The following is a 27,268-nucleotide window of genomic DNA, read 5'->3' as shown; positions in this document are numbered from 1 at the left end:
CCGATTCACGAACGTACTTGCGCCCGTCGCTGTAATATACGCCGTTTACGTAAGGCGTACTTCCGGCGTAAAGTTATTCCACCTAAAGGAGGCGCATCCCATGCAAAGGTATGGACGACGGAACAGCCGTCGAATTTTACGCCGTTTACGTAGGACTACGTGAATAGGGCTGGGCGTAGCTTACGTCACGTCGTAGGCAGTGATTCGACGTATCTTATGGAGTATTTTAGACGTGATTCTGAGCATGCGCACTGGGATGCGTCCACGGTCCATCATTTGCATGGGGTCACGGTTCATTTTAATAGATCACGCCCACTACCTTCCTACTTTGAATTAGGCGGGCTTACGCCAGCCAATTTACGTTACGCCGGCGCAACAAAGGGAGCAAGTGCTTTGTGAATACTGTTCTTGCCTCTCTATGTTACGTTGGCGTAGCGCATATGAGATGCGCTACGCCCCTCTAAAGATGCGCCGATCTACGTGAATCCGGGTCAAGGACTTTATGGATGACCTGCGAATTTGGAATGTTTTTGACGCATCACATTCGTTATGTGTGAACCGGGCCTAAAGCTTCACAGCTGACTAAGAAAATGCTTCCTCCTGCAGCAGACTGATGACATCATCTCAGCCTAGGCACAGTCACTGATTGGAGCTGAAGGACGGCTTTTTGATGAGAACAAGTGGAGCTATTCTGAAAAAAGATGTTGCTGTATATTGTGACATGTTAGAAATATACTCATGTGGACATGTCAATTTCTGAGAGATCCTATGTAATGGTCTCTCCTGTTATCGGTCAGGAGCTAACTGAACGCTCCCTATTTTCTTTGTCGCTCACTAATACTACATTACCGCAGGACGCAGGTAAACAGCGCTCACCTCCCCAATGGCCGGGCGATATCAGTGACTCACAGCTCTCTCCCTGCAGCACAATAGCCAGAGAGATAACAGCTTTCACACTTCTCAGAGTCGCTCGGAGATTTCCACGGCCACCATAATGCTCCGCAAATGCTTATTCCTCCTTCTAATCGCCCTTATTTCAGGTAAGACTCCATTCTAAATCTATGATAGACTAAACATGGAAAATCTATAATGGGAGTCTGTGACTTATTAAATATAATGGCAGCATGTTAGGGTGGAATGGGAGAAGGTCCAATCGCTTTACTAAGACCAGAGCCGTCTTTAATATTGATTGGATCCTGGGCAAGCATTTTCTTCGGCAATTTCCATGCTTTGAGACATACAATAAATAGCAGCTAGAATTAAAATCAGTTTACTGAATCAGATCAGGTAGCGATTGCCATTGGTTGCCAGAGGTTACAGTGTATCATTTCCACTTACTGACTGGCTGCTAGAGGTTACAGCACACATTATAGCTCACTGATTATTTTCTAGAGGTTACAGCACATGACTTCTGCTTGTTGATTGGCTGCTAGAGATTACTGTACATCAAGACTGCTCACTGATTGGTTGCTAGAGGTTACTGGACATCTATACCACTCATTAATTTGTTGCCTGGTGTTACTGCACATTATTACTGCTCACTGATTGGTTCTTATTGGTTACTGCATATCCTTACCGCTCAATGATTGTTTGCAAGAGGTTAGTGCACAGCAATCCTGCTCACTGATTGGTTGCTAAAGGTTACATCACATCATCTCCTCACTGCTGTGCCTGCACACCATGGACTGGGGAGGTGAGGGGACCAGAACGTAAGAAAACTCCTAGGAACCCTAAGGCCTCGTACACACGATAGGATCGCCAGAGGAAAAGGGTCTGAAGGACCGTTTTCATCGGTCAAAACCGATCGTGTGTGGGCCCCATAGGTTAGTTAACCTTTGGTTAAAAAAATAGGAACTTGCTTTAAAATTTAACCTATGGACGCCTAACCGATAGGTCAAAACCGATCGTTAGTATGCAAAACCATCGGTTAAAAACCCGTGCATGCTCAAAATCAAGTCGACGCATGCTTGGAAGCATTGAAGTTCGTTTTTTTCCGCACGTCGTTGTGTTTTACGTCACGCGTTCTGACACGATCGGTTATTGAACCTATGGTGTGTAGGCGTGACGGACCATCAGTCAGCTTCATCGGTTACCCTAAGACAATGGTCCTTCAGACCATTGTCCTCTGGCTATCCTATCGTGTGTACAAGGCCTAAGACTCCTGGAATCAGTGGCAATGCTGGAGGAGGGAATAGGGGCATGTGATCAGTGGCAATGCTGGGGGTTTGATCATCATTCGGCTATGGCACGGTTGTTACCACTTAAGGACAGAGCCTCTTTCTGAGATTTGTCGTTTACAAGTTAAAAACAAGTCTTATTTGCGCAGCGGTCTAGAAAAATACACTTTTTTTTAACTAAAAAATAAGACTACAGTAAAGTTAGCCCAATTTTTTTTTATTGTGAAAGATAATGTTACGCCGAGTAAATTGATACCCAACATGTCACTCTTCAAAATTGCGCCCGCTCGTGGAACGGCGGCAAACTTTTACCCTTAAAAATCTCCATAGGCAACGTTTAAAAAATTCTACAGATTCTATGTTTAGGGCTAGAATTATTGCTCTCGCTCTAACGATCTCAGTGATACCTCACCTGTGTGGTTTGAACACCGTTTTCGTATGTATGCGGGCGCTACTCACATACACTTTCGCTTACATTTTTTCTTATTTATTTTACTTTTTATTTTTTACACTGTTCTTTTAAAAAAAAATTACACTTTTATTCCTATTACAAGGAATGTAAACATCCCTTATAATAGAAAAAAGCATGACAGGTCCTCTTAAATATGAGATCTGTGGTCAAAAATACCTCATATCTCATATTTACAGTAAAATGCATTAAAACATTTTTTTTTTATGAAAATGTGTCATTTGAAAAAGGGAGGGTGATAGGCTCACTTGCTTAGCACTGATCTACCTGACACTGACATACTGTATCTGACACATACACTGACCTGCCTGACACATACACTGACCTGCCTGACACATACACTGACCTGCCTGACACATACACTGACCTGCCTGACACATACACTGACCTGCCTGACACATACACTGACCTGCCTGACACATACACTGACCTGCCTGACACATACACTGACCTGCCTGACACATTCACTGACCTGCCTGACACATTCACTGACCTGCCTGACACATACACTGACCTGCCTGACACATTCACTGACCTGCCTGACACATTCACTGACCTGCCTAACACATACACTGACCTGCCTGACACATACACTGACCTGCCTGACATACATGACTGACTTATCTGACATACACAGAATGTTGCTGCTCGGTTCTCAAACTTACTTGTAGTGTGCGAGTGCATTCATCCCAGGCCCCGGCATTCACCACCACTCAGACAGCCCTGCAGGTACCAGGCAGCCAGAGCCAGGATAGAAGAGCCGCCCGCCCACTTACACAGAGCGAGCGGCTCAGCAGGGATCTCCCAGTGCTCAGCATGGCCGCAGTGTCATTCCCGCCACCTTCTGGACCCGGCAGCGCCTATGATGGACGTCACACGGCATTGGTCCGTCATAGGCGCTGGGTCTCGGAGCTGGACTTTTTGTACGTCACTGGGCCGCACTGGCGGGAGATCATTCCCTGTTGCCGCAGGCGGCTCTGGGCTAATAATGCATTTAGGGATTTTGAGACCCGGGGCTTTTTGGGGGCAGACTTGGGGCTCCAGCCCTCATCAGCCCCCCCTCCCGATGCCCATGGGATAGTAGCTTTGAGGGATGGTGTCGGGATCTGGATACTCTCACTGAGGAGGAGTGGGAGCAATGACATCATTTGCCTAGGCAAGAAACAAGGAAGTAACTAAAGAAATGTAAAATAAAAGTTTAAAACAAGTAAATGATATAATTTCCTATCTATTTACTAATGCTAGCAGCATGAGGATTAAAAATCATCAATATTGATTGGGAGAGTGAAATGACAAGTAATGACAAAGTTATCGGTGAGCATAGAGATGGATAGCTGCAATGTGAGGGTTGCTGTGGTCCATAGGGGTGTGCAGGTATGAGAGCTGAAGTGGCTGGAGAGAGATGACGCAATCCGCTTCCCATTGGAGACTTTTTATATCTTGTGCTGGCTGCTCTCTCCGGAGACGGCCGCCTTTGTGTTCCTTCTTAGCAGAGCCGATTTTAAGATTTTGGAACAGAATATTTTATGATCTGCCGGAATGGGCTATTAAATAATGTATTTCGGGAAAGCTTATTTCGGTAACACTTAATTCTACATTATCTTTGTGAATATTCTTCAATCACCGCAAGAAGTTTAAACTGAAAAGTGCAGAGAAAAGTGAAAAGTGAAGTAAGTCATTCTATGAGAGTCCGTCATTGCTGGGCTTATGTAAGGATTATATATGTGCATTATTTAAAGGCAGACTCCAGGATAAAATGACATACCTATAAGTCTTCGGTCACACCAAATCCGACCTTGAAATCATGTGACTTCACTTGAAATCGCACAATTTTAAAGCCGCATGTCAGGTGCCACTTGGCCGACGTCTGTGTGATTTCTTGTCTATGCAAGTCGCACCTGATATCTGCACAATTAGACCCCTTTCACACTGGGGCAGGATGTGCGGTGGAGGTATAGCGCCGCTATACCGTTGGAATTGCTGCGGTATTTGGCCGCTAGCAGTATCAACCCCCGCTAGCAGCCGAAAAAGTGTTAATACCACCCACAATACCACCCACAATACCGCCGGCAGTGCGCCTACAGAGGCGCACTGCCGGCGGTATTATTGTGGTTTCCCATTGTTTTCACCGCTCCAAAGATGCTGCTTGCAGGAGATTTTTTTTTCTCCCGCCAGCGTATCGCCTCAGTGTGAAAGCCTTCTTTCACACTGAACTTCTTGAACTTCTTTTTCAAATCGGTGGGGCGCTGCAAAGTCAGCATCACACTGATTTGAACAGTTCCAGTGCCAACAATAGGGTGCGACTTGTCATGCAATGTAGGCCTTTCAAATCGCATGAAAAATCACACCGGTTTAACCGGGGGCTAAGGAGCTGTTTTAGGCTCGATTCACACCTATGCATGTTGCTTTTGAGTGTTTTTGCAATGCCTTTTGCGGGGCTTGCTGCGTTTTTTGATGTGCGTTTTTACTGCGATTTTACCGCGATTTGCGTTTTTTTTTAGCCAGTAATTTTTTTTTTTACATTTCCTTTAACCACTTAAGGACCGCCTCCTGCACATATACGTCGGCAGAATAGCACGGCTGGGCACAGGCACGTACAGGTACGTCCTGTACTAGTACCCAGCCGTGGGTCGCGGGTGCGCGCCCGTGGCGCGCGCCCGCGACCCGGTCCGAAGCTCCGTGACCGGGACCGCGGGTCCCGTGCACCCGTACGGCGATCGGTCCCCGGAGCTGAAGAACGGGGAGAGCCGTGTGTAAACACGGCTTCCCCGTTCTTCACTGTGGCGGCTGCATCGATCGCGTGATCCCTTTTATAGGGAGACTTGATCGATGACGTCACACCTACAGCCACACCCCCCTACAGTTGTAAACACACACTAGGTGAAACGAAACTCCTTCAGCGCCCCCTTGTGGTTAACTCCCAAACTGCAACTGTCATTTTCACAATAAACAATGCAATTTAAATGCATTTTTTGCTGTGAAAATTACAATGGTCCCAGAAATGTGTCAAAATTGTCAAAATTGTCCGCCATAATGTCGCAGTCACGAAAAAAATCGCTGATCGCCGCCATAAGTAGTAAAAAAAAAAAAAAATTATAAAAATGCAATAAAACTATCCCCTATTTTGTAAACGCTATAAATTTTGCGCAAACCAACCGATAAACGCTTATTGCGATTTTTTTTTACCAAAAATAGGTAGAAGAATACGTATCGGCCTAAACTGAGGAAAAAAAATGTTTTTTTATATATTTTTGGGGGATATTTATTATAGCAAAAAGTTAAAAATATAGAATTTTTTTCAAAATTGTTGCTCTATTTTTGTTTATAGCGCAAAAAATAAAAACCGCAGAGGGGATCAAATACCACCAAAAGAAAGCTCTATTTGTGGGAAAAAAGGACGCCAATTTTGTTTGGGAGCCACGTCGCACGACCGCGCAATTGTCTGTTAAAGCGACGCAGTTCCGAATCGCAAAAAGGGGCAAGGTCCTTTAGCAGCATTTTGGTCCGGGTCTTAAGTGGTTAACAAGCAGCTATAAACAGATAAAAAGAAAATGCAAATCGCCGCAAAATCGCCGCAAAATCGCCGCAAAATCGCGGTACTTGGATGCAGGTCCATTGAATTCTATTGCATGCAAAACGCTGCTTTTTGCAGGAAAAAAAGTCCCCGACCCTTTCCAAAAACGCAGAGGCACAAAAAAGCATTGATGTGAACATGTTCCATAGGAAACCATGTTAAAAAATTTCCCTGCATTTCTGTAAAATGCATCAAAAAAAGCATTAGTGTGAATGGAGCCTTACCTGCCAAAGAATTTGTATTTCTGGCCATCCAGTCCTGAGATTTATACAGCTGTGTCACAGCACACTCTGTCTGGAATGGGAGGAGGCCTGAATTTTTTTGCTGCAGTTAAAAATGTTACTAAACCCACAGCAGTAAAATCAGTATGTATATGCAGTAAAAAGCATGCTTATTATACTCACTGTGGAACCTAAGGGGTTAATCCTTTGCACTGTGTAAAAAGGTTGTTTGATCCTGTCTTCTCTGATCCTCTACTTCTTCCGCTGCCCCAATCTATCTCCTGATAGTATGGAGCCTTGGAGTCACTCTGCACATGCTCAGTTTGGTGTGTATTGCTAGAGAGTTTTTTCTTCTTGAGAGGGTGCATGTGATTAGCACAGGGCCAATCAGCACTGTCCAGACAAATGGTCAGGAGTCATGCAGCCTCATAGCACAGTCAGAGGAGAATAAAAACTCCTCCTACAAGCTTTAACCAGACACTGATAGAAGTCACAAGACTATATACTGCTGATGAAAAAAAAGGTATTTAGCAGTTTATATTTACTAAAATAATTGCATTTCCATATTCTGTGTACTGTGGGAGACCAGATATAGCGAATGCAGGGTCCTGGGTTTAGTAACACTTTAGGTAACACTTCTAGATTTTGTCCCTCCCCAGCCTGTGATTGAACAGTAAAAAGGTGAAGCAGCAGACTGATGAGCTGATGATTTGCGGTGTCACTCTATAGCTATACAGCGTGAAATGGGGGGCAAATTATAAATATCTATGCAGGAAAGCAGTATGCCTTAAATTAGCTGCTTGCCTAAGTTAGGCTGAATTAATGCTATGGGGGAGATTTACTACAACGGAAGAATCTGGTATAGCTGTGCATTGTAACCAATCAGCTTCCAACTTCAGCTTGTTCAATTAAGCTTTGACACTAAAACCTGGAAGCTGATTGGTTTCTATGCAGAGCTGCACCAGTTTTTGGCGTGCTTCAGTGTTAGTATATCTATATATCTATAGTGTTGCTTTTGAGAGTTTTTGCAGTGCTTGCTGCGTTTTTCGACACTCGTTTTTACCGTGATTTTACTGCAATTTGCGTTTTTTCTTATTATTTTTTTTTTTTCCGTAAATTTTTTTTTTTTTACATTTCCTTTAACAACCAGCTATAAACAGGTTAACCACTTAAGACCCGGACCTTTAGGCAGGTAAAGGACCTGGCCAGTTTTTGTGATTCGGCACTGCGTCGCTTTAACAGACAATTGCGCGGTCGTGCGACGTGGCTCCCAAACAAAACTGGCGTATTTTTTTCCCCACAAATAGAGCTTTCTTTTGGTGGCATTTGATCACCTCTGCGGTTTTGATTTTTTGCGCTATAAACAAAAATAGAGTGACAATTTTGATAAAAATACAATATTTTTTACCTTTTTCTATAATAAATATCCCCCAAAAATATATAAAAAATGTTTTTTTTCCTCAGTTTAGGCCGATACGTATTCTTCTACCTATTTTTGTTAAAAAAAATTGCAATAAGCATTTGTCGATTAGTTTGCGCAAAATTTATAGCGTTTACAAAATATGGGATAGTTTTATTGCATTTTTATAAAAATATATTTTTTTACTACTAATGGCGGCGATCAGCGATTTTTTCGTGACTGCGACATTATGGCGGACACATCGGAAAAATTTTGACACATTTTTGGGACCATTGTCATTTTCACAGCAAAAAATGCATTAAAGATGCATTGTTTACTGTGAAAATGACAATTGCAGTTTGGGAGTTAACCACAAGGGGGCGCTGAAGGGGTTAAGTGTGACCTCATCTGTGTTTCTAACTGTAGGGGGGCGGGGCTGGATGTGTGACATCATTGATTGTGTTTCCCTATATCAGGGAACAGACGATCAATGACAGCGCCACAGTGAAGGACGGGGAAGCCGTGTTTTCACACAGCTCTTCCCGTTCTTCAGCTCCGGGGACCGATTGTGGGACTCCAGCGGCGATCGGATCCTCCACGGGTCCCACGACCGCGATCACGGAGCTTCAGACCGGGTCACGGGCGCGCGTCCACGACCCACGGCTGGGCACTTAAAGAGGACGTACAGGTACATGCTTGTGCCCAGCCGTGCCATTCTTCTGACGTATATCTGAAGGAGGCGGTCCTTAAGTGATTAAAAAAAACGGCAAACCGCAAATCGTGGCAAAATCGCTGCAGAATCGTGGCAAAAACGCGGTACTTGCATTTTGGATGCGGGTCCATTGAATTCTATTACATGCAAAATGCTGCTTTTTGCTGGAAAAAAAGCCCCTGACCCTTTCCAAAAATGCAGAGGCACAAAAAAGCATTGATGTGAACATGTTCCATAGGAAACCTTGTTGAAAAATGTCCCTGCTTTTCTGCAAAATGCATAAAAAAACGCATTAGTGTGAATGTAGCCTAAACGCATGCATAAATGCACTGTTCATGTGCACACTTTTGCTTGTAGGTAGAGCTACATAAATTCAATTGAACGGCAGCCCTATATGCAAAGTCCCTCTGCGCAAGGTGTAAATGGGCTTGACTGACCATATTGATACAACTGTGACCACCATAGGAGAGATTTGTCAGATGATTTGTAAAATGTATGTTTTTTTTTTATTTCTCAGACACCATCCTGTCTGTGACAGTTACAATCCCAGAGAATGTGGTTGTGGGCAAAGCGGGGGCCAACGTCATCCTGCCATGCACATACTCCACCACGGTGGGCAGTCAGTTTGTGGTGGAGTGGAAGTTCGCTCCTGGAAACACTCAGCCAACAAACGGCAAACAGGTCAGTGGTTATGTTTCCCTCTTTTTAATTGTATACATGTATAGATATTTTTACACCATGCCAGGCAGCTGCCACAAAGCTAAAGAAATTCAAGCTGGCATTAAAGCAGGGCTCGACAAATCCCGGTCGCCAGGTCGCCATGGCGACTAGAAATAGCCTCCTGGCGACTTGGCTTGGAAGGTGGGCAAAAAAAATAAAAAATACTTTTTTTTTTTTTGTGAGGTCCCCAGCTCTTCCTTGTGTGAGCTGGCGCCATCTGGTGGTGGCCGTTGGTATTACAAGTTAAGCATTACAAGTTAAACAGCAATTCTAATGTCATTTTTCACTATTTTCACTGCCATCTTCTTTCTCTAATTAGAACCCCCAAACATTATATATATTTTTTTATCCTAACACCCTAGAGAATAAAATGGCGATCGTTGCAATACTTTCTGTCATGCCGTATTTGCGCAGCGGTCTTACAAGCGCACTTTTTTGGGAAAAAATTACACTTTTTTTAATTAAAAAATAAGACAACAGTAAAGTTATCCCCATTTTTTTTAATATTATGAAAGATAATGTTACGCCGAGTAAATTCAAAATTGCGTCCGCTCGTGGAATGCCCACAAACTTTTACCCTTTAAAATCTTCATAGGCGACGTTTAAAAAAATCTACAGGTTGCATGTTTTGAGTATCAGAGGAGGTCTAGGGCTAGAATTATTGCTCTCGCTCTACCAATCGCGGCGATACCTCACATGTGTGGTTTGAACACCGTTTACATATGCGTGCGCTACTCACGTATGTGTTCGCTTCTGCGCGCAAGCTCGTCAGGACGGGGTGCGTTTTCTGGCTCCTAACTTTTTTAGCTGGCTCCTAGATTCCAAGCAAATTTGTCAAACCCTGCATTAAAGAGCATTCTATATATATATATATATATATAACAGTGCCTTGACAAAGTATTCATACCCCTTGAAATTTTCCACATTTTGTCATGCTACAACCAAAAACTTAAATGTCTTTTATTGGGATTTTATGTGATAATCAACACACAAAGTGGCACATATTTGTGCACATACTCCAGTTTAACAAGTAATGTCATAGACAATACCGTTCTTTTTAGGGTAATACAAATACACCTGAAGCTCAAACGCTGTAACACAACAACATGCATAAACATGCATTAAAAGGCGCAACAAAATGGTCAAAAACGTGACCCTCAAGTGTGAATGCAGCCTTGGATCCCTCCCACAGGCTTTTTCGAATCTAGAGTGTGTTGTTGGTTGTCCATGGGAAATAGTGTTACTGACTTTCTATTTTATTACTTAGATTTATTACTACTCAGGAGGGTCAACATACAAGCCGGGATCTCAGGCTGACAGACTAAGCAGTGTCCAGAAACAGCCAACCTCCGGAGTGGCATCTATCCAGTTGAGTAATATCGCCTGGTCAGATAATGGCTCCTACGTCTGCGAAGTGAACAACCCACCAGATTTCAGCGGCACCGGCGCCGGCATTGTACAGCTCTCGGTTCTGGGTAAGATTCAGGAAGTAGAAGGAGGGTGTAGGTGTAGGTGTTGGCAGTGGCGTCACTAGGGTTGGTGTCACCCGGTGCGGTAAAACATGGTGTCACCCCCCTCTGTCTAGGCTGCCCAGCACCAAGCAGGCAGCGCACGGGCACGGGGCGCACCCTAAACCAGCCCCTGACTGTAAATGATAGTATAGGGCAGTATAGTGGCAGGTTAGGATAGTATAGAGTGGTATAGTGGCAGGTTGGTGTAGTGGGTGGTATAGGACAGGTTAAGGTGGTATAGGGCATGTTGGGGTGATATAGGGTAGTTTGGGGTGGTATAGGGCAAGTTAGGGTTGCATAGGGCAGGTTGGGGTGGTATAGGGCAAGTTAGGGTGGTACAGGGCAGGTTGGGGTGGTATAGTGCAAGTTAGGGTGGCATAGGGCAAGTTGGGATGGCATGGGAAAGGTTGGGGTGGTACAGGGCAAGTTAGGGTGGCATTGGGCAGGTTGGGGTGGTATAGGGCAAGTTATGGTGGCATAGTGCAGATTGGGGTGGTACAGGGCAAGTTAGGGTGGCACAGGGCAAGTTGGGGTGGCATGGGAGAGTTTGGGGTGGTACAGGGCAGGCTGGGGTGGTACCGGGCAGGCTGTGGTGGCACAGGGCAGGCTGGGTGGTACAGGGCAGGCTGGGGTGGTACAGGGCAGGCTGGGGTGGTATAGGGCTGTTTGGGGTGGTACAGGGCAGGCTGGGGTGGTACAGGGCAGGCTGGGTGATGAAGGGCAGGCTGGGGTGGTATAGGGCAGGCTGGGGTGGCACAGAGCAGGCTGGGGTGGTACAGGGCAGGCTGGGATTGCACAGGGCATAGCACCGTTTTGCGTTAAAAAGTCCTTGCCCTTTCCAAATACGCAGCAGATGAAAAAAATACATTGATGTGAACGTGTCCCATAGGGATACATGTAAATGAACTGTAGTGTGTTTCTGCAAAAAGCACCAAAAAACAGGTGTGACCCCAGGCCTGAGATGTTTAGTAACATAATGGGGTTAAAAACAAAACAAAAATAAGTACAAAAAGAGCAAATAATAGCTACTGTAAGGGGTTAATTTTTTTACTGTGGGACAGTGAAAGTAATATTTACAGTAGCGATTCGCTTTTTTGTACTATAAAGGGCTAATTTTAGTTTTTTTAACCCCATTATGTTACTGGCCGATTAATCGATTATGAAAATTGTTATCGATTAATTTCATAATCGATTAGTTGTTTCGGCCCTAGATTATAATGACTCAGGCTGCAGGCATCCAGCAAAACCCAGACACAGGATTGAAGGTTCTGGCACGCCCAAAACACTTTGGAACTTTCAAACTCCAAGACCTCATCCAGGCTACTACGCAGACTTACTCCTTTTGGGCCAAATCCTCAAAAGAGATACGACGGCGTAACTGCTGTTACGCCGTCGTATCCCTGGTCCTAACTATGGAACTGATCCACAGAATCAGTTTCCCATAGTTAGGACGAAGATCCGGCATGTGTAATTGAATTACACTGTTGGATCTTAGGATGCAGTACCGCATCCGCCGCTGGGGGCATTTTGCGTCGAAATGCCGCCTCGGGTATGCAAATTAGGACTTACGGAGATCCACGAAGATTTTCAGCTTCGTTTTTTCTCCGTAAGTTTTATTTTGCAAACGCAAAATTAGGGCTGCTTTTACAAGGTGTAAACTGTTTACACCTTGTAAAAACAGACCTTTCTTGCTAGCGATGCGATTTTTTTTTTATTTAAAAATTTTTTTTTGGCGCCGTATCTTTTTTTTTACCCGACGCAACTTTATTGTCCCGTCGCAATCCACAAAGCCCGACGTAACGTAATTTCGCGCTATGCACGTCGGGAAAATGACGTCACGAGCATGCGCTGTAAGGCCGGCGCGGGAGCGCGCCTCATTTAAATGGGAATCGCCCCCTGGAGAAGAGGAACGCCTTGCGCCGGCCGGATTTAAGTTACACCGCTCAAAATTTCTAGGTAAGTGCTTTGTGGATCGGGCACTTAGTTAGGGATTTTGCGGCGGTGTAACTTAAATGGAAAAAGTTACGTTGCGCCGGGTTTTTGAGGATTAGGCCCTTTATTCCCAAGGAAGACATAGCGGTCGTGGTGGGAGCTATTGTAAACTCAAGATTGGACTATGCAAATGCCCTTTACCTCGGACTCCCCAAGTACCAAATCGCTCGTCTACAAGTCGTTCAAAATACGGCCGCTAGACTTGTGACTGGGAAAAAACCTTGGGAATCAATCTCACCTTCACTGAGATCCCTTCATTGGTTACCAGTAAAAGACAGAATCACTTTTAAAGCACTCTGTCTAACGCATAGATGTATCTATGGGAATGCTCCCCAATATCTATGCGAAAAAATAAAAGCTCATAATCCCAATCGCGTTCTGCGATCCACCAACCAAAATCTCCTCCAGATACCGAAAGCCAACTACAAGTCCAAAGGAGAAAGGAGATTCGCGGTCCAAGGGCCTAGACTATGGAACGCTTTACCAACCAGCATTCGGTTGGAGGAGAACCACTTGGCGTTCAGGAGAAAGATCAAGACTCATCTCTTTTGATACCAAAGGAGACAGGAACAACAAGCGCCCAGAGGCGATTAAGTTCGCATGTGTTGCGCTATATAAGTTTTCATTCATTCAGGCTTACAAAAAACAGAGAAAACTCAAAACAAAGCTTTCTCCACTCACAAACACTCTGGAGTGTCTCCAATTGCGACTCTGATGCCGCGTACACACGTTCGGATTTTCCGTCGGAAAAACCTTGGATGGTTTTTGTGACGAAATTCCGCTCAAGCTTGGCTTGCATACACACGGTCACACAAAAGTTCTTTTGACCGTCAAGAACGCGGTGACGTACAACACTACGACGAGCCGAGAAAATTAAGTTCAATGCTTCCGAGCATGCGTCAAATTGTTTCCGAGCATGTGTCGGAATTTTGCACGTCGGAATTGCTACAGACGATCGGATTTTCCAATAGGAATTTGAGAACCAGCTCTAAATCTTTTGTTGGCGGAAATTCCGCCAGCAAAAGTCCGATGGAGCATACACACAGTCGGAATTTCTTACCAAGAGCTCACATCTGACTTTTCCTGTCGGACTTTTCCTGGCATGCATTACCGGCCAATCAATGACAAAATGGCAGTAGCTGGGGAGCATCACATTTTCAGATCCATGTATATATTGTATGTCAAGTCAGATTATTAAAATAATGCATGAGCTTTTTGTTTCTATCTTTTTCTTAGTTCCTCCATCAGCACCAACCTGTCAAATGAATGGGAATGCTATCACAGGGCAAGACGTTACTCTGACATGTTCATCTGTGGCCAACCCCCCAGCCATTTATACCTGGGCCTTTGAAGGTTCGAAGACCCCTTTACTGCCTGGAATGATGCTAAGTGAGTTTGGTTTCTCTGCACAATTAACATTCTGTATGTAAATGCAAATAAGCATTTTTTTTTGTACAAAAATATCCGCAGAAAATTTGTAAGACAAAAATATTTTTTTGTGTTACATTTGTATCACCAGTCGCCCCCTAATGGTGGGATATCGCACCTGCAGGGGTGATACTTGGCTGGGTAAGACTTCCCCCTAAAGGGTAAAAGGTGTGTCTAATTCATTTATTGAATACTTCTCTGTTTAATACTATTTTAAATACTGTGGGGTAGATTCAGGTAGGTAGCGCGTATTTCTGTGCCGGCATAACGTATCCTATTTACGCTACGCCTCCGCAACTTTGACAGGCAAGTGCAGTATTCACAAAGCAAAGTTGCGGCAGCGTAGCGTAAATAGGCCAGCGTAAGCCCGCCTAATTCAAATGTGGAACATCTGGGCGTGTTTAACGTAAATTTATTGTGACCCCACGTAAATGACGCTTTTTACGAACGGCGCATGCTCCGTCCATGAAAGTATCCCAGTGCGCATGCTCCACATTAACCTTGCAAAAAGCCAATGCTTTTGACGTGAACGTAAATTACGCACAGCCCTATTCGCGAACGACTTACGCAAACGACGTAATCAACGGAAAATTCGACGCTGGCCCGACGTCCATACTTAACATTGGCTGCGCCTCATATAGCAGGGGTAACTTTACGCCGGAAAAAGCCTTACGTAAACGGCGTATCTGTACTGCGACGGCCGGGCGTACGTTCGTGAATAGGCGTATCTAGCTGATTTACATATTGTAGGCGTAAATCAACGTACACGCCCCTAGCGGCCAGCGTAAATATGCAGTTAAGATACGACGGCGTAGGAGACTTACGCCGGTCGTATCTTAGCAACATTTAAGCGTATCTCAGTTTGAGCATACGCTTAAAGTTGCGACAGCGCAGATTCAGACTTACGACAGTGTATCTACAGATACGCCCGTCGTAAGTCTTTCTGAATCTGGCCCTGTATTTATAAATTAACAGAATCTTACATTGCACACAATTTCTATACAATAGAAAGGGACGCTCCTCTGTTTTGGTGACATTTACTGTACTTGAAAAAAGACTTGGCTTGGATTTTGGATCAGCATGGCAATAACAGCCCAGATTCCCAAACTGAAATAAATACATTTGGTTTAAACATTTATTTTTTAAGTGGGATCGCTAATCTTTTTAAATTTTTTGGGATCCGCATAATAGAGTGTAACTAAAATTCATAGGGCCCAAAAAACACACACACACACACACACACACACACACACACACACACACACACACACCTCTTATTACAAAACTCTACAATTCAAGTACTGTAGCTGTGTTTTTCACAGGGACTGATCCACAGAATAAGTGTACTATTTTATAACCTAAATTCACATTGGTGGTCAGTGTGCATTCATTTGTTACATTGTTAGTCAGTATATATGCCCCGTTACCTTGCTGGTTAGTGTAAATACTCTCGTGACATTGGTGGTCATTGTAAATACCCTTGTTAGCTTGGTGGTCAGTGTAAGTGCTCATTGGTGGTAAGTGTAAATGCTTCTGATACATTAGTGGCCAGTATACCCCCTTTACATTGGTGGGCAGTGAAAATACCCCGATTACATTGGTAGGTATCAATACCCCCATTTTTTTAGCGGTCATCCTTGTTATATTGGTGGTCAGTATAAATGCCCCCGTTATTTTGGTGGTCAGTGTACATGCCACCCAATGGGTGGTCAGTGTGTTTACCTCCATTACATTGGCGGCCATTATAGTACCCGCATTGGTGGTCAGTGTTTTTTCCCATTACATGATCAGTATGAATACCTTGTTTTCCTGACAGACTCCATGGCAGCCTGCGTGCGGGTTAACCCCGCCTCCTCTCCAATGCTATAGGACCCCTTACCCTATAAATTTGAGCTCACCGGCAGAGACTGTGTTCCTTTTTTGTCCTCCTCATACGCCTTTTGACCACTCACATTCATCCTCACGTTCCTACAAAGACCTCATGCGGGAGCGGTCTAAGTGATGGTAGTAGCTCCTTACTGGCCGCTCAAGCCTTGATTTTTCCCCCTCCTGAGCCAGCTCAGCTTTTGGATCAGGTGCCTCATCCTCTCAGGCCAGACCTTTTCCTCAGTTTTGCACCCCTGTCTGGTTCGGGTGCGCTTTAAGTCTGTTTTCCATTCTCATGAGCTCTATGGAAATGAGCATGAATTAGGTCTATAGGGGAATATGGGCCATGTCTGTTGAGTTCTCATACTTTTTTACGGATCTGGTGATTCTTATTCTCATGATCTGCTCAAATCTAAAATTACATCAAGGTTCCATAAGGGCCAGGAAGTCATCCTACCTCCCAGTTAGGACCCAGTAGTCAACTAAAATTCATCCTCTGGACGTAGACGAAATGCTGGGGGTAGGCCTGCGAGCGACTTCCTCCATCTCAGACGCTCTGCCTACCTGTTCATCCTTCACGCTGGCGCTTAAGCCTCTATCAGAACGATTGCGGCCTGAATCGTTCAGTCTATCCAACAAACTTATGGAGCTGAGGGCTTGGCTCCTCCGAAGGCACATTCCACCAGGAGTATAGCGGTTTAATGGGCAGCAGTCCTGCACATTGCTCCAGATGTTATCTGTGAAACGGCCTTATGGGCCTCTATTAATACCTTATGTCACTTTTGTAGTGAGCCCGCTTCGCTATCTTCTGTGATCTTTTGTTTGTAAATCCTGTCGGTTGACGGGTCAAATTTTATTTTTTCTGTTCCTCATACCCACCCGTGTGGTTTGGGTAGTTATTTCCCACACGTAGGCTGCCATGGAGTCTGTCAGGAAAAAATGTATTATCAATACTTACCGTAATTTTCCTTTGCTGATGGACTCCATGGCAGTCGGAGTTCCCCCCCATCGGGCAAGAGTAGGCAAGTTACGGAACACAGTCTCTGCCGGTGAGCTCAAATTTATAGGGTAAGGGGTCCTATAGCATTGGAGAGGAGGCGGGGTTAACCCACACGTAGGCTGCCATGGAGTCCATCAGGAAAGGAAAATTACGGTAAGTATTGATAATACATTTTCCGTTATATTGGTGGTCAGTATACATGCCACTGATATATTGGTGGTCAGTATACATGCCACTGATATATTGGTGGTCAGTATACATGCCACTGATATATTGGTGGTCAGTATAAATGCCACTGATATATTGGTGGTCAGTATAAATGCCACTGATATATTGGTGGTCAGTATAAATGCCACTGATATATTGGTGGTCAGTATAAATGCCACTGATATATTGGTGGTCAGTATAAATGCCACTGTTTTATTGGTGGTCAGTATAAATGCCACTGATATATTGGTGGTCAGTATAAATGCCACTGATATATTGGTGGTCAGTATAAATGCCGCTGTTTTATTGGTGGTCAGTATAAATGCCACTGATATATTGGTGGTCAGTATAAATGCCGCTGATATATTGGTGGTCAGTATAAATGCCACTGTTTTATTGGTGGTCAGTATAAATGCCACTGATATATTGGTGGTCAGTATAAATGCCACTGATATATTGGTGGTCAGTATAAATGCCGCTGATATATTGGTGGTCAGTATAAATGCCACTGTTTATTAGTGGTCAGTATAAATATCCGTACACACGGTCAGACTTTTTGACAACAAACCTCCGACGGACCTGTTTTTGCAGACAATCCGACCGGACAAACTCTTTTGCTTTTTTTATCGGACAAATGTTCGCTGTGAGAACAGACAAACTTTCCGACAACAAATGTCCTACGTCGGCTATTTCGATCGTGTATGCACAAGTCGATCAGACTAAAGTCCAAAGTACAAACACGCATGCTCAGAACCAATGCTAAAGATCAAACAACAATAGCAGAAGTTGCCCAAAGGGTGGCGGTAAAGAGCAGAAAAAGCACGTAGTACGTCCATTACGTCACTATGTTCGTAATTGTTGAATACCAAGTTCACGGACAACGCCCTTTGGAGCAAAATCCATGGAAAAGTCAGTTGGAAGTCCGATCGTGTGTATGAGGCTTTAGTGCCACTGATATATTGGTGGTCAATATAAATGCCCCGGTTATATTGTTGGTCAGTATAAATTCCCTTTTTATATTGCTGATCAGTATAAATGTCACTTATATATTGGTGGTCAGTATAAATGTCACTTATATATTGGTGGTCAGTATAAATGTCACTTATATATTGGTGGTCAGTATAAATGTCACTTATATATTGGTAGTTAGTATAAATGTCACTTATATATTGGTGGTCAGTATAAATGTCACTTATATATTGGTAGTTAGTATAAATGTCACTTATATATTGGTGGTCAGTATAAATGGTTTTATTTCAAAGATGATCAGTTTAAATGCCTCATCTAGTATTGTGGACCGAAATCTACTCCTGACAGCTTTGCGCACTGTTGCCAAAATGTTTTCCCACTTTCACTGCCATTATTTGCAAGTTCTCAGAGTTGTATGTAGCAGCCAATCAACTCAAAGCTTTTGGGGCAGATCCACAAAGAGAGTACACCGGCGTATCTACTGATACGCCGGCGTACTTTCAAATTTCCCGCGTCGTATCTTTGTTTTGAATCCTCAAAACAAGATACGACGGCATCTGGGTTAGATCCGACAGGCGTACGTCTTCGTACGCCTTCGGATCTTAGATGCAATACTTCGGCTTCCACTGGGTGGCGTTCCCGTCGTTTTCCACGTCGAGTATGCAAATTAGCTATTTCCGACTATCCACGAATGTACGAGCGGCCGTCGCATTTTTTTACGTCGTCTCTAGTCGGCTTTTTTCGGCGTATAGTTAAAGCTGCTATTTGGTGGCGTACTCAATGTTAAGTATGACCGTCGTTCCCGCGTATAATTTTAAAAAAAACAATTCGTTTGCGTAAGTCGTCCATGAATCGGGATGGACGTAATTTACGACGTCATTTAGCGCAATGCACGGCGGGAAATTTAGGGACGGCGCATGTGCAGTTCGTTCGGCGCGGGGACGCGCTTCATTTAAATGAAACACGCCCCCTACACGCCGATTTGAATTACGCGCCATTACGCCGCGAGAGATAGACTACGCCACTGTAACTTACGGCGCAAATTCTTTCAGGATTCGAACATAACAAAAGTAAGTTACGGCGGCGTAGCGTATCTCACATACACATCCAATTCACATCCAATTCTATGTGAATCTGCCCCTTTTTGTTTTCCGCATTCAGGTTAGATAAGTGAAGACCCGCATACGATTGATTACTGTTTCCTCTGTTTAATGAGCCATGTTACTCTGTAAGTAACCATATCTGTGATAATCTGTTTTATATTCCAGATCAGGAGTCAGGATCACTCCTTATTACAAACGTATCGCAGGCATTGGATGGGACTTACCGCTGCACGGCCTCCAATGAGCTGGGCCAAAACACGTGCCAGATTGGCGTAACTATATCAAGTAAGGATATCTCTTGGGGCTTGCACATGCTGAGTTTTGTAGTACTCCACATTTACAACAGTACTGTGCTATGTGTACCCAATAACGAGACCACGAAGTTCAATGTATGGAGTTCAGGGGTGTCCAGTGTCAGTGGCGGAGCGTCCATACTGGGCACAGGAGTGCCACCCCCTCTCTCCTGCACCGTCACTCAACAATACATAGATTCATGCATTCAGGTGGCCGGCTCCCTGTTGAGCGCCGGCTATCTGAATAACAGCGGTGGGTGTGTTTTGGAAGTGTCTATCAGTGCCAGCGGCTTCCCGATTACAGCCTGTGGGCTATAATCGGCTTCCAAATGGTTAACCAGAGGGCGCGCAGGGTGTGCGTTCCCTGGTTAACACTGACACTCGTCTCGGCCAATCAGGTTCACCAGGTATGGTTACTGGTCACCTGTTTGGCTGAAGCAACATTGAGGGCAGGAGAAGACATCGAGGGATCGTGGAGGAGGTAGGCTGACCCGAGAAAGGCAAGTGACGGGCGGGGGCAATCTGGCGGCATTTTATGGGGCAAACTGTCGGCATTTTACGGGGCAAACTGGCGACAATTGATGGGCACAGTGGCGACAATTGATGGCACAGTAGCTGCGTTTGATGGCACAGTGGCGACAATTAATGGCACAGTGGCGATAATTAATGACACAGTGGCTGCATGTGATGGCACAGTAGCGACAATTGATGGCACAGTGGCGACAATTGATGGCACAGTGGCTGCGTTTGATGGCACAGTGGCTGCGTTTGATGGCACAGTGGCGACAATTAATGGCACAGTGGCTGCATGTGATGGCACAGTGGCTGCATGTGATGGCACAGTGGCGACAATTGATGGCACAGTGGCTGCATGTGATGGCACAGTGGCTGCATGTGATGGCACAGTGGCGACAATTGATGGCACAGTGGCGAAAATTGATGGCACAGTGGCTGCGTTTGATGGCACAGTGGCTGCGTTTGATTGCACAGTGGCAACAATTGATGGGCACAGTGGCTGCAATTGATGTTTTGTTTTTTTTTCGTTTGTTTGCGCCCCCCCAAAACTTTTGAGCACCAGCCGTCACTGTACAGTGTACAGAATACACTGCTCCATAAAGACACTTAGCAGGTGACAGCGGGGATAGCGGGGTGGAAATCCACGGATCATTCACTCTCTTCGCCTGCACCTTTTTTCAAATGTTTTTCCAAGCTTTAAAACATTTTTAGAGCATTGACGTTTTTTTAAATAGCCAATAGAGAAAAAAAATCATCTGTTTTATCATTTGTTGCTATGTTTTTCAGCTTTTTCTCACAACTTTGTGGGAACAGTTTGGAGATGGCCCCTTTCCTGTTCCAAAATGACTGCGCACCAGTGCAAGTCTGTCAAAACCTGGATAAATGTTACATTGTAACACTAGACTAGACACTTTTAATATGGTCAGTTATCTGCAGCTTAAAGGCACAGAGCCTCGCCTGATTGAGAACTTCTTTTACACTTGCGATTAGGAGGCAATATAAACACACGACTGGGCTGTGTTTTTACCACCCCCAATCGATGCTCATAGGCGTGCCAGGTACTAATCACTCTGTGTAATGCAGATTCCATGTTTAAACATTTTATAATTTACCAAAGCCCCCTAACAGGGCTCCTAAAAAAAATTTTGAAACGAATAAAAAAGAAATACAGTATAAATACAAATACATGGACTGTTCTAAAAATGGGGAAAATGGGCCACTGTACAGGCATACTATAGACACCCCCCAGGTACAAAATTTAAAGGAATATTTCACTTTTATTGTTTTACTTTAAACGTTTAAAATCACTGCTCCCGATACATGTCCCCTGGGGCAGGACCCGGGTCCCCAAACACTTTTTATGACAATAACTTGCATGTGAACCTTTAAAATTAGCACTTTTGATTTCTCCCATAGACTTTTAAAGGGTGTTCCGCGGCTTTTCGAATTTGCCGCGAACACCCCAAATTGTTTGCTATTCAGCAAACACCCGGGGGTAGATTCAGATAGACTAGCGGATCTTTAGATCCGCGTAATCTATCTGATTTACGATCCGCCGGCGCAAGTTTTAGAGGCTAGTGCTGTATTCAAAAAGCACTTACCTCAAAACTTGCGCTGGCGGATCGTAAATCCCCCGGCGGAATTCAAATTCCGCAGCTAGGGGCAGTGTCCCTGCGCCGATTTAACTGCGCATGCGCCGCCGGCTAAATTTCCCAGCTAGGACGTCATTGGTTTCGGCGTGAGCGTAACTTACGTCCGGCTGTATTCTGAATCGACTTACGCAAACGACGTAAAAATTCAAAACTCGTCGCGGGAACGACGGCCACACTTAACATAGGACACGCCTCACATAGCAGGGGTAACTATACGCTGGAAAAAGCCAAATGCAAGCGACGTAAAAAAAAAGCAACGGGCGGGCGTTCGTTTCTGAATCGGCGTAAATGCTCATTAGCATATTCGACGTGTAAAAGACACGGAAGCGCCACCTAGAGGCCGGCCTGGAATTGCAGCCTAAGATCCGACGGTGTAAGTCACTTACACCTGTCGGATCTTAGGCATATCTATGCGTAACTGATTCTATGAATCAGTCGCATAGATACGACCGGCCGGCCTTAGAGATACGACAGCGTATCAGGAGATACGCCGTCGTATCTCCTATGTGAATCTGGGCCCGATGTTCAACTCAAACATCGGGCTCATCCCTAGTGCACACCCATGGTGGGGAGAATTCTTCTTTCCACCTTGTTTGTGTGGATAGGGAAATCCATTCATTTTTTGTCTATCAGTCCACTGGCTGAATTAAAAAAAAAAATGAACAGCCCAGAGCCAGAGATCAGAGGTGAGATTTTTGTCATTGGCTAAATGAAATGAAAAAGTATCAGCAACATGTTGTGTGTCTCAGTCCCCAATACTGATTCCTGGCTGTGGAAGTTTGTGTTTGTGTGTTGTGCTCATTCCTGCTGTACAGACATCGATCACACAATCCAGGCTGATAAATGAGCAGTTTACACTGACAACCAGCAATCTAAACAATGCAGCATCTGCGGAGGTGTCACTCGCACGGTGTCAATATTTTCCGGCAGAGAGGAAGAGATGCATTTAGAGGCTGACAGGTGATATGAGTAATGGAGGAACATCACACATTATCTGGATATATTCCAGCAGGATTCCAGCAATGATTTATGTGTCTGATCCACTTCCATGAAACCCACACATCCTCTATTAATGGAGAGAAACTCATTACAATGATACTGCACAGTACTACTTCTCTTATTCTGTATGTATGGACTCTGCCCAGTACTACTTCTCTTATTCTGTATGTATGGACTCTGCACAGTACTACTTCTCTTATTCTGTATGTATGGACTCTGCACAGTACTACTTCTCTTATTCTGTATGTATGGACTCTGCACAGTACTACTTCTCTTATTCTGTATGCTGGGGGTAATTCTCAGTATCTGTCCTTTATTCTGTATGTATGGACTCTGCCCAGTACTACTTCTCTTATTCTGTATGTATGGACTCTGCACAGTACTACTTCTCTTATTCTGTATGTATGGACTCTGCACAGTACTACTTCTCTTATTCTGTATGCTGGGGGTAATTCTCAGTATCTGTCCTTTATTCTGTATGTATGGACTCTGCCCAGTACTACTTCTCTTATTCTGTATGTATGGACTCTGCACAGTACTACTTCTCCTATTCTGTATGTATGGACTCTGCACAGTACTACTTCTCTTATTCTGTATGTATGGACTCTGCACAGCACTACTTCTCTTATTCTGTATGTATGGACTCTGCACAGTACTACTTCTCTTATTCTGTATGTATGGACTCTGCACAGTACTACTTCTCTTATTCTGTATGTATGGACTCTGCACAGTACTACTTCTCTTATTCTGTATGCTGGGTGTAATTCTCAGTATCGGTCCTTTATTCTGTATGTATGGACTTTGCATAGTAGCACTTCTCTTGTTTTGTACACCTTAAAGTAAATATGTCATGGTAGAATTACATGATCTGCCTTTGCTGAGCTTCTGAAAATGCAAGTTAGTTGGTTATCATAGTGACCTTCTGCTTCTATACTCTCCTAGTCACTGCCTGCTGCACTCTTATCAGTTACATTGTTCCCAGCTAGCTATGTGTACTACACAACACCTCCCATCTGTTATGGTAATGCAGATAGGGAAGGTGTTCTGTAGTCCTTTTATATGGTGACAACACTGTTTTTCCTAGATTCTGTACAGTGAGCGAGTGTCACCCTAGGACAGGAACTGTGTTACTGGAAAAAATACCTGAATATATTCCATTTCTGTTCTTAGATTGACAATAGAATATGGCTTGTATCTGGGGATTTCCTGTGACTTGTAGTGCTTTGTGTGTTTCCAGGCGTTGCAGAGGCCGGAGCTATAGCGGGTGCTGTGGTGGGCGTCCTCTTGGCGTTGCTCCTGATCGCAGCCATCGTCTTCTATTTCCTCTGCTACAGAAAGAAGAGAAAGGACGTTCCAAAGCCCGACTATCCTGGCAGCGACATCAGGTTGGCAGGGAGGTCCGGATTCTTCATCCGGGGGACAATTCCTTCTTTTATCAACACGGAAAAATCATTTGGCTTAGAATTTATAAGAAAGGAAAAAAACAACAGAGCTCCGGGCCAGTTGGGTTCCGTCTTTCATTCCCACGCATGATGTGGAAAATGAAATGTGGAGACGGACTGGCTGGAAACGGCCGCACTGTTCTTTGGTGCTGTTTTGGAATCATTTTTAGAATATTTGAAGGGACAATCCACCCAGAAGTGATGTGGAGTCTGACGAGCCGAGTCATGTGTTGCCTTCATAGGTGTGCGCAGTCTATTGCATTAGGGTGTGCACCCCAAAGCTCAAACACACACTACTGATCACTTACGATGTTCATTCAGAAAGGGAAGGAGATGGTCAATTAAATATTTACCGACCGCTTCCTCCACTCATCCTAAAACATCCTTACAGCAACAGCTGGCAGGAGAGGAGAGAAGCTGTTAGCACTGCAGGGGGGGAGGAGGGAGCCAGGGAACAGGGCCGGCCTTTGGGGTGTGCGAGCTGTGCGGCCGCACAGGGCGCCATGGGCAACAGGGGCGCCGTGCGGACATCACAGCTCGCAGAATGTGAGTCGCAGTCAGTTACTCATATGATCTTCACAGGAGTCTGACTCCTACGAGTCACAGCAGCAGCCGCTGCCAGGTACCCCTGCCCTGGGACTGGGTGAAGAGCAACGCATCGGCTGCGGAACCTGAAAAAAATGGCTGCTGCCGGCCCTGACAGGCACACTGCGCATGCGCCGCCGATGCTCGGGAAAGCCTGAAAACGCTTGGCTATTCTCGGGCAGACAGCACATGCGCAGTGGCCTCTAAGCGCCGGGCGGCGCCATTTTTAAATGCAAAGCCGCACTGTCCACCGAAAGGTAAGTCACACTGAGCCCCTGGCCCTGCATGCATCTACTTTTTCAGATAAAAAGAAAGTATTTACTTTTTATAGCCAGCCTAGACACAGAAGGGGAGGAGGATATAAGGGACCTCTTTGTGTATGTTTAGGTGACCAGGGGGCGAGGTGTGAATATGGGGGGGCGCCACAGGATTAGCTTGCACAGGGCGCCTGAACACCTAAGGCCGCCCCTGCCAGGGAAGTAGAGGGAATCTGTGTTAAAAAGGATGATTAGCTGTTGGCGCTCATCCTGCCCCCCTCACTGTCGATGGGCATCTATCAGGCTGCACTGATGGCAATGGTGGGTCTGCATTCATGGCAATGGTGGGTCTGCATTCATGGCAATGGTGGGTCTGCATTCATGGCAACGGTGGGTCTGCCTTCATGGCAATGGTGAGGCTGCAGATGGACACTGATTGGGCTTCATTGATGGGCACTGACCCCTAATTTGCATCACAGTTCTTTATTTTAAAAAAAATGTCCCTGAAACTTCCATCTTAAAGTGAAGGTGTGTGTTATACTCCGATAAATACAGTATATCCAAATAACACGCTCGAGATCGTCTCTTCACCACACACAGCCACAAAGGCAAGAGAATTCTTGTAGGGCAGTGTATTAGTGCTCGGACGAACACACTTAGACCAAATTTTAATGGTTCAAAGAATGTCGGGCAAAATGGTCGGCCCCCGCGCATATTCACTTCATCAAAGCTGGCCCTCTTTGAAAAAAGTTTGGACATCCCTGATGTACAGGCATAAAGCATTGTAAGATGCTACTGTATTCCATAACTAGAGCAATCCATAGACACAGTTGTGCCTTGAGCTCCCATGGTGAAATATAAATGAAGGTTATAACATTATATAAAAATACAGATTTTTTTTTTTCATTGATATAAATAGAAATAGATGGTTCTTTCTAATCTTTGTGAAATGGTCGTTTTTTTTTTGATGCTCCTTTTTTTTTCCTGCAGAGAGGACGCCATTTCTCCAATGGTAACAGAGGAGCAAAGAAGGTCGGTTGTTACCAGTCATTCTCGTGAATCTCGGGGAAGACATGACGACAACACAATTGTGTAACACACAAGAATATGTAGTTCTGGACTTTTATTTTATTTTTGAGGATACACCACCCCCCCCCCCCCAGCCACCCATTACTTAACCTGCGCAGGAAAAATCTTAGCAGTGGGCAGCACACCTACATTCCATATATGCCCAGTATAAATCCTACTGAGCAGCGGAAGGATGGAACGGTCATGTTTGCCTTTATCTCCCCTGCTGGTGGCGCTGTTGCTAGTGTGTAAAAATGTTAAGGCTGCAGTTATGCTTTTATTAAAAGAAGATACTACATGTATTTTTTAAAGCAACTTGTCTAGGTACCCGAGTTGGACTATCCTCTTGCAATCCCTTGTAAAGCCCTCTCCCATGCTCACCTTCAGGACTTCCCTAGAGCCTCCCCCATCCTCTGGAACTCCCTACCCCAATCTCTTTGAATATCTCCTACTCTGTCCACTTTTAGACGATCCCTGAAAACCCTTCTCTTTAGAGAAGCCTATCTGGCCCCCACCTAACAACTGTACATTTATTTTCTCCATCTACCCTATGGTTATTACCTTTTGTATTTCCTGACCCTCCCTTTTAGATTGCAAGCAGGGCCCTCTGAGTCTTACTGTATTAAATTGAATTGTAAATTATATTGTAAATTGTACTGTCTGCCCTCATGTTGTAAAGCGTTGCATAAACTGTTGGCGGTATATAAACCCTGTATAATAATAATAAGCAATATATAGACAGAAAGTGGAAGGGACAGCACACTGAGAGCCAATCAAAGGTACTCTATACCAGGAGCATGCTGATAGGAGGAATGAGGAGAGTCAGCAGAGGGATGACCTTAGTGGTGAGCTGCTGCTCCTTCATATTCCAATCACAGGCCGGGGTGGATTTTATTAATGGTTGAATTTTTGCTCTGCCTATATCACTCTGTAGGCAGCCCTGCCTTGCTTAGTACTGGTGTCGTCCAGCTAATTATTCCATAGCTTGTCAGATTTTTAGCTACCATTCAGACACTGCCAATGCTAATGATGCACCCACCATGTATATATACAGTGGCCCAGATTCAAGAAGCAATTGCGCCTGTGTAACCATAGGTTACGCAGCGCA

At 44.7% G+C, this 27,268-nt stretch overlaps 1 protein-coding gene across 1 annotated transcript; it reads left to right on the top strand.

Annotated features, from left to right (window-relative positions):
* The first annotated feature begins 661 nt into the window (after positions 1–661).
* Positions 662–26,606, top strand: VSIG2 (V-set and immunoglobulin domain containing 2). Its single transcript, XM_040326148.1, has 7 exons — positions 662–1,040; positions 9,070–9,233; positions 10,540–10,747; positions 14,012–14,164; positions 19,514–19,633; positions 24,046–24,193; positions 26,083–26,606. Exons 1-7 carry the CDS (start codon positions 995–997, stop codon positions 26,186–26,188), a joined length of 945 nt encoding a protein of 314 aa, XP_040182082.1. The 5' UTR covers positions 662–994; the 3' UTR covers positions 26,189–26,606.
* Positions 26,607–27,268: the final 662 nt, after the last annotated feature.

The sequence above is a fragment of the Rana temporaria genome, chromosome 10 (assembly GCF_905171775.1).
Source record: "Rana temporaria chromosome 10, aRanTem1.1, whole genome shotgun sequence".
NCBI classification, from domain to species: domain Eukaryota; kingdom Metazoa; phylum Chordata; class Amphibia; order Anura; family Ranidae; genus Rana; species Rana temporaria.
Note: the sequence above shows the minus strand (reverse complement) of the source record. Positions and strands in the feature narration are given on the sequence as shown.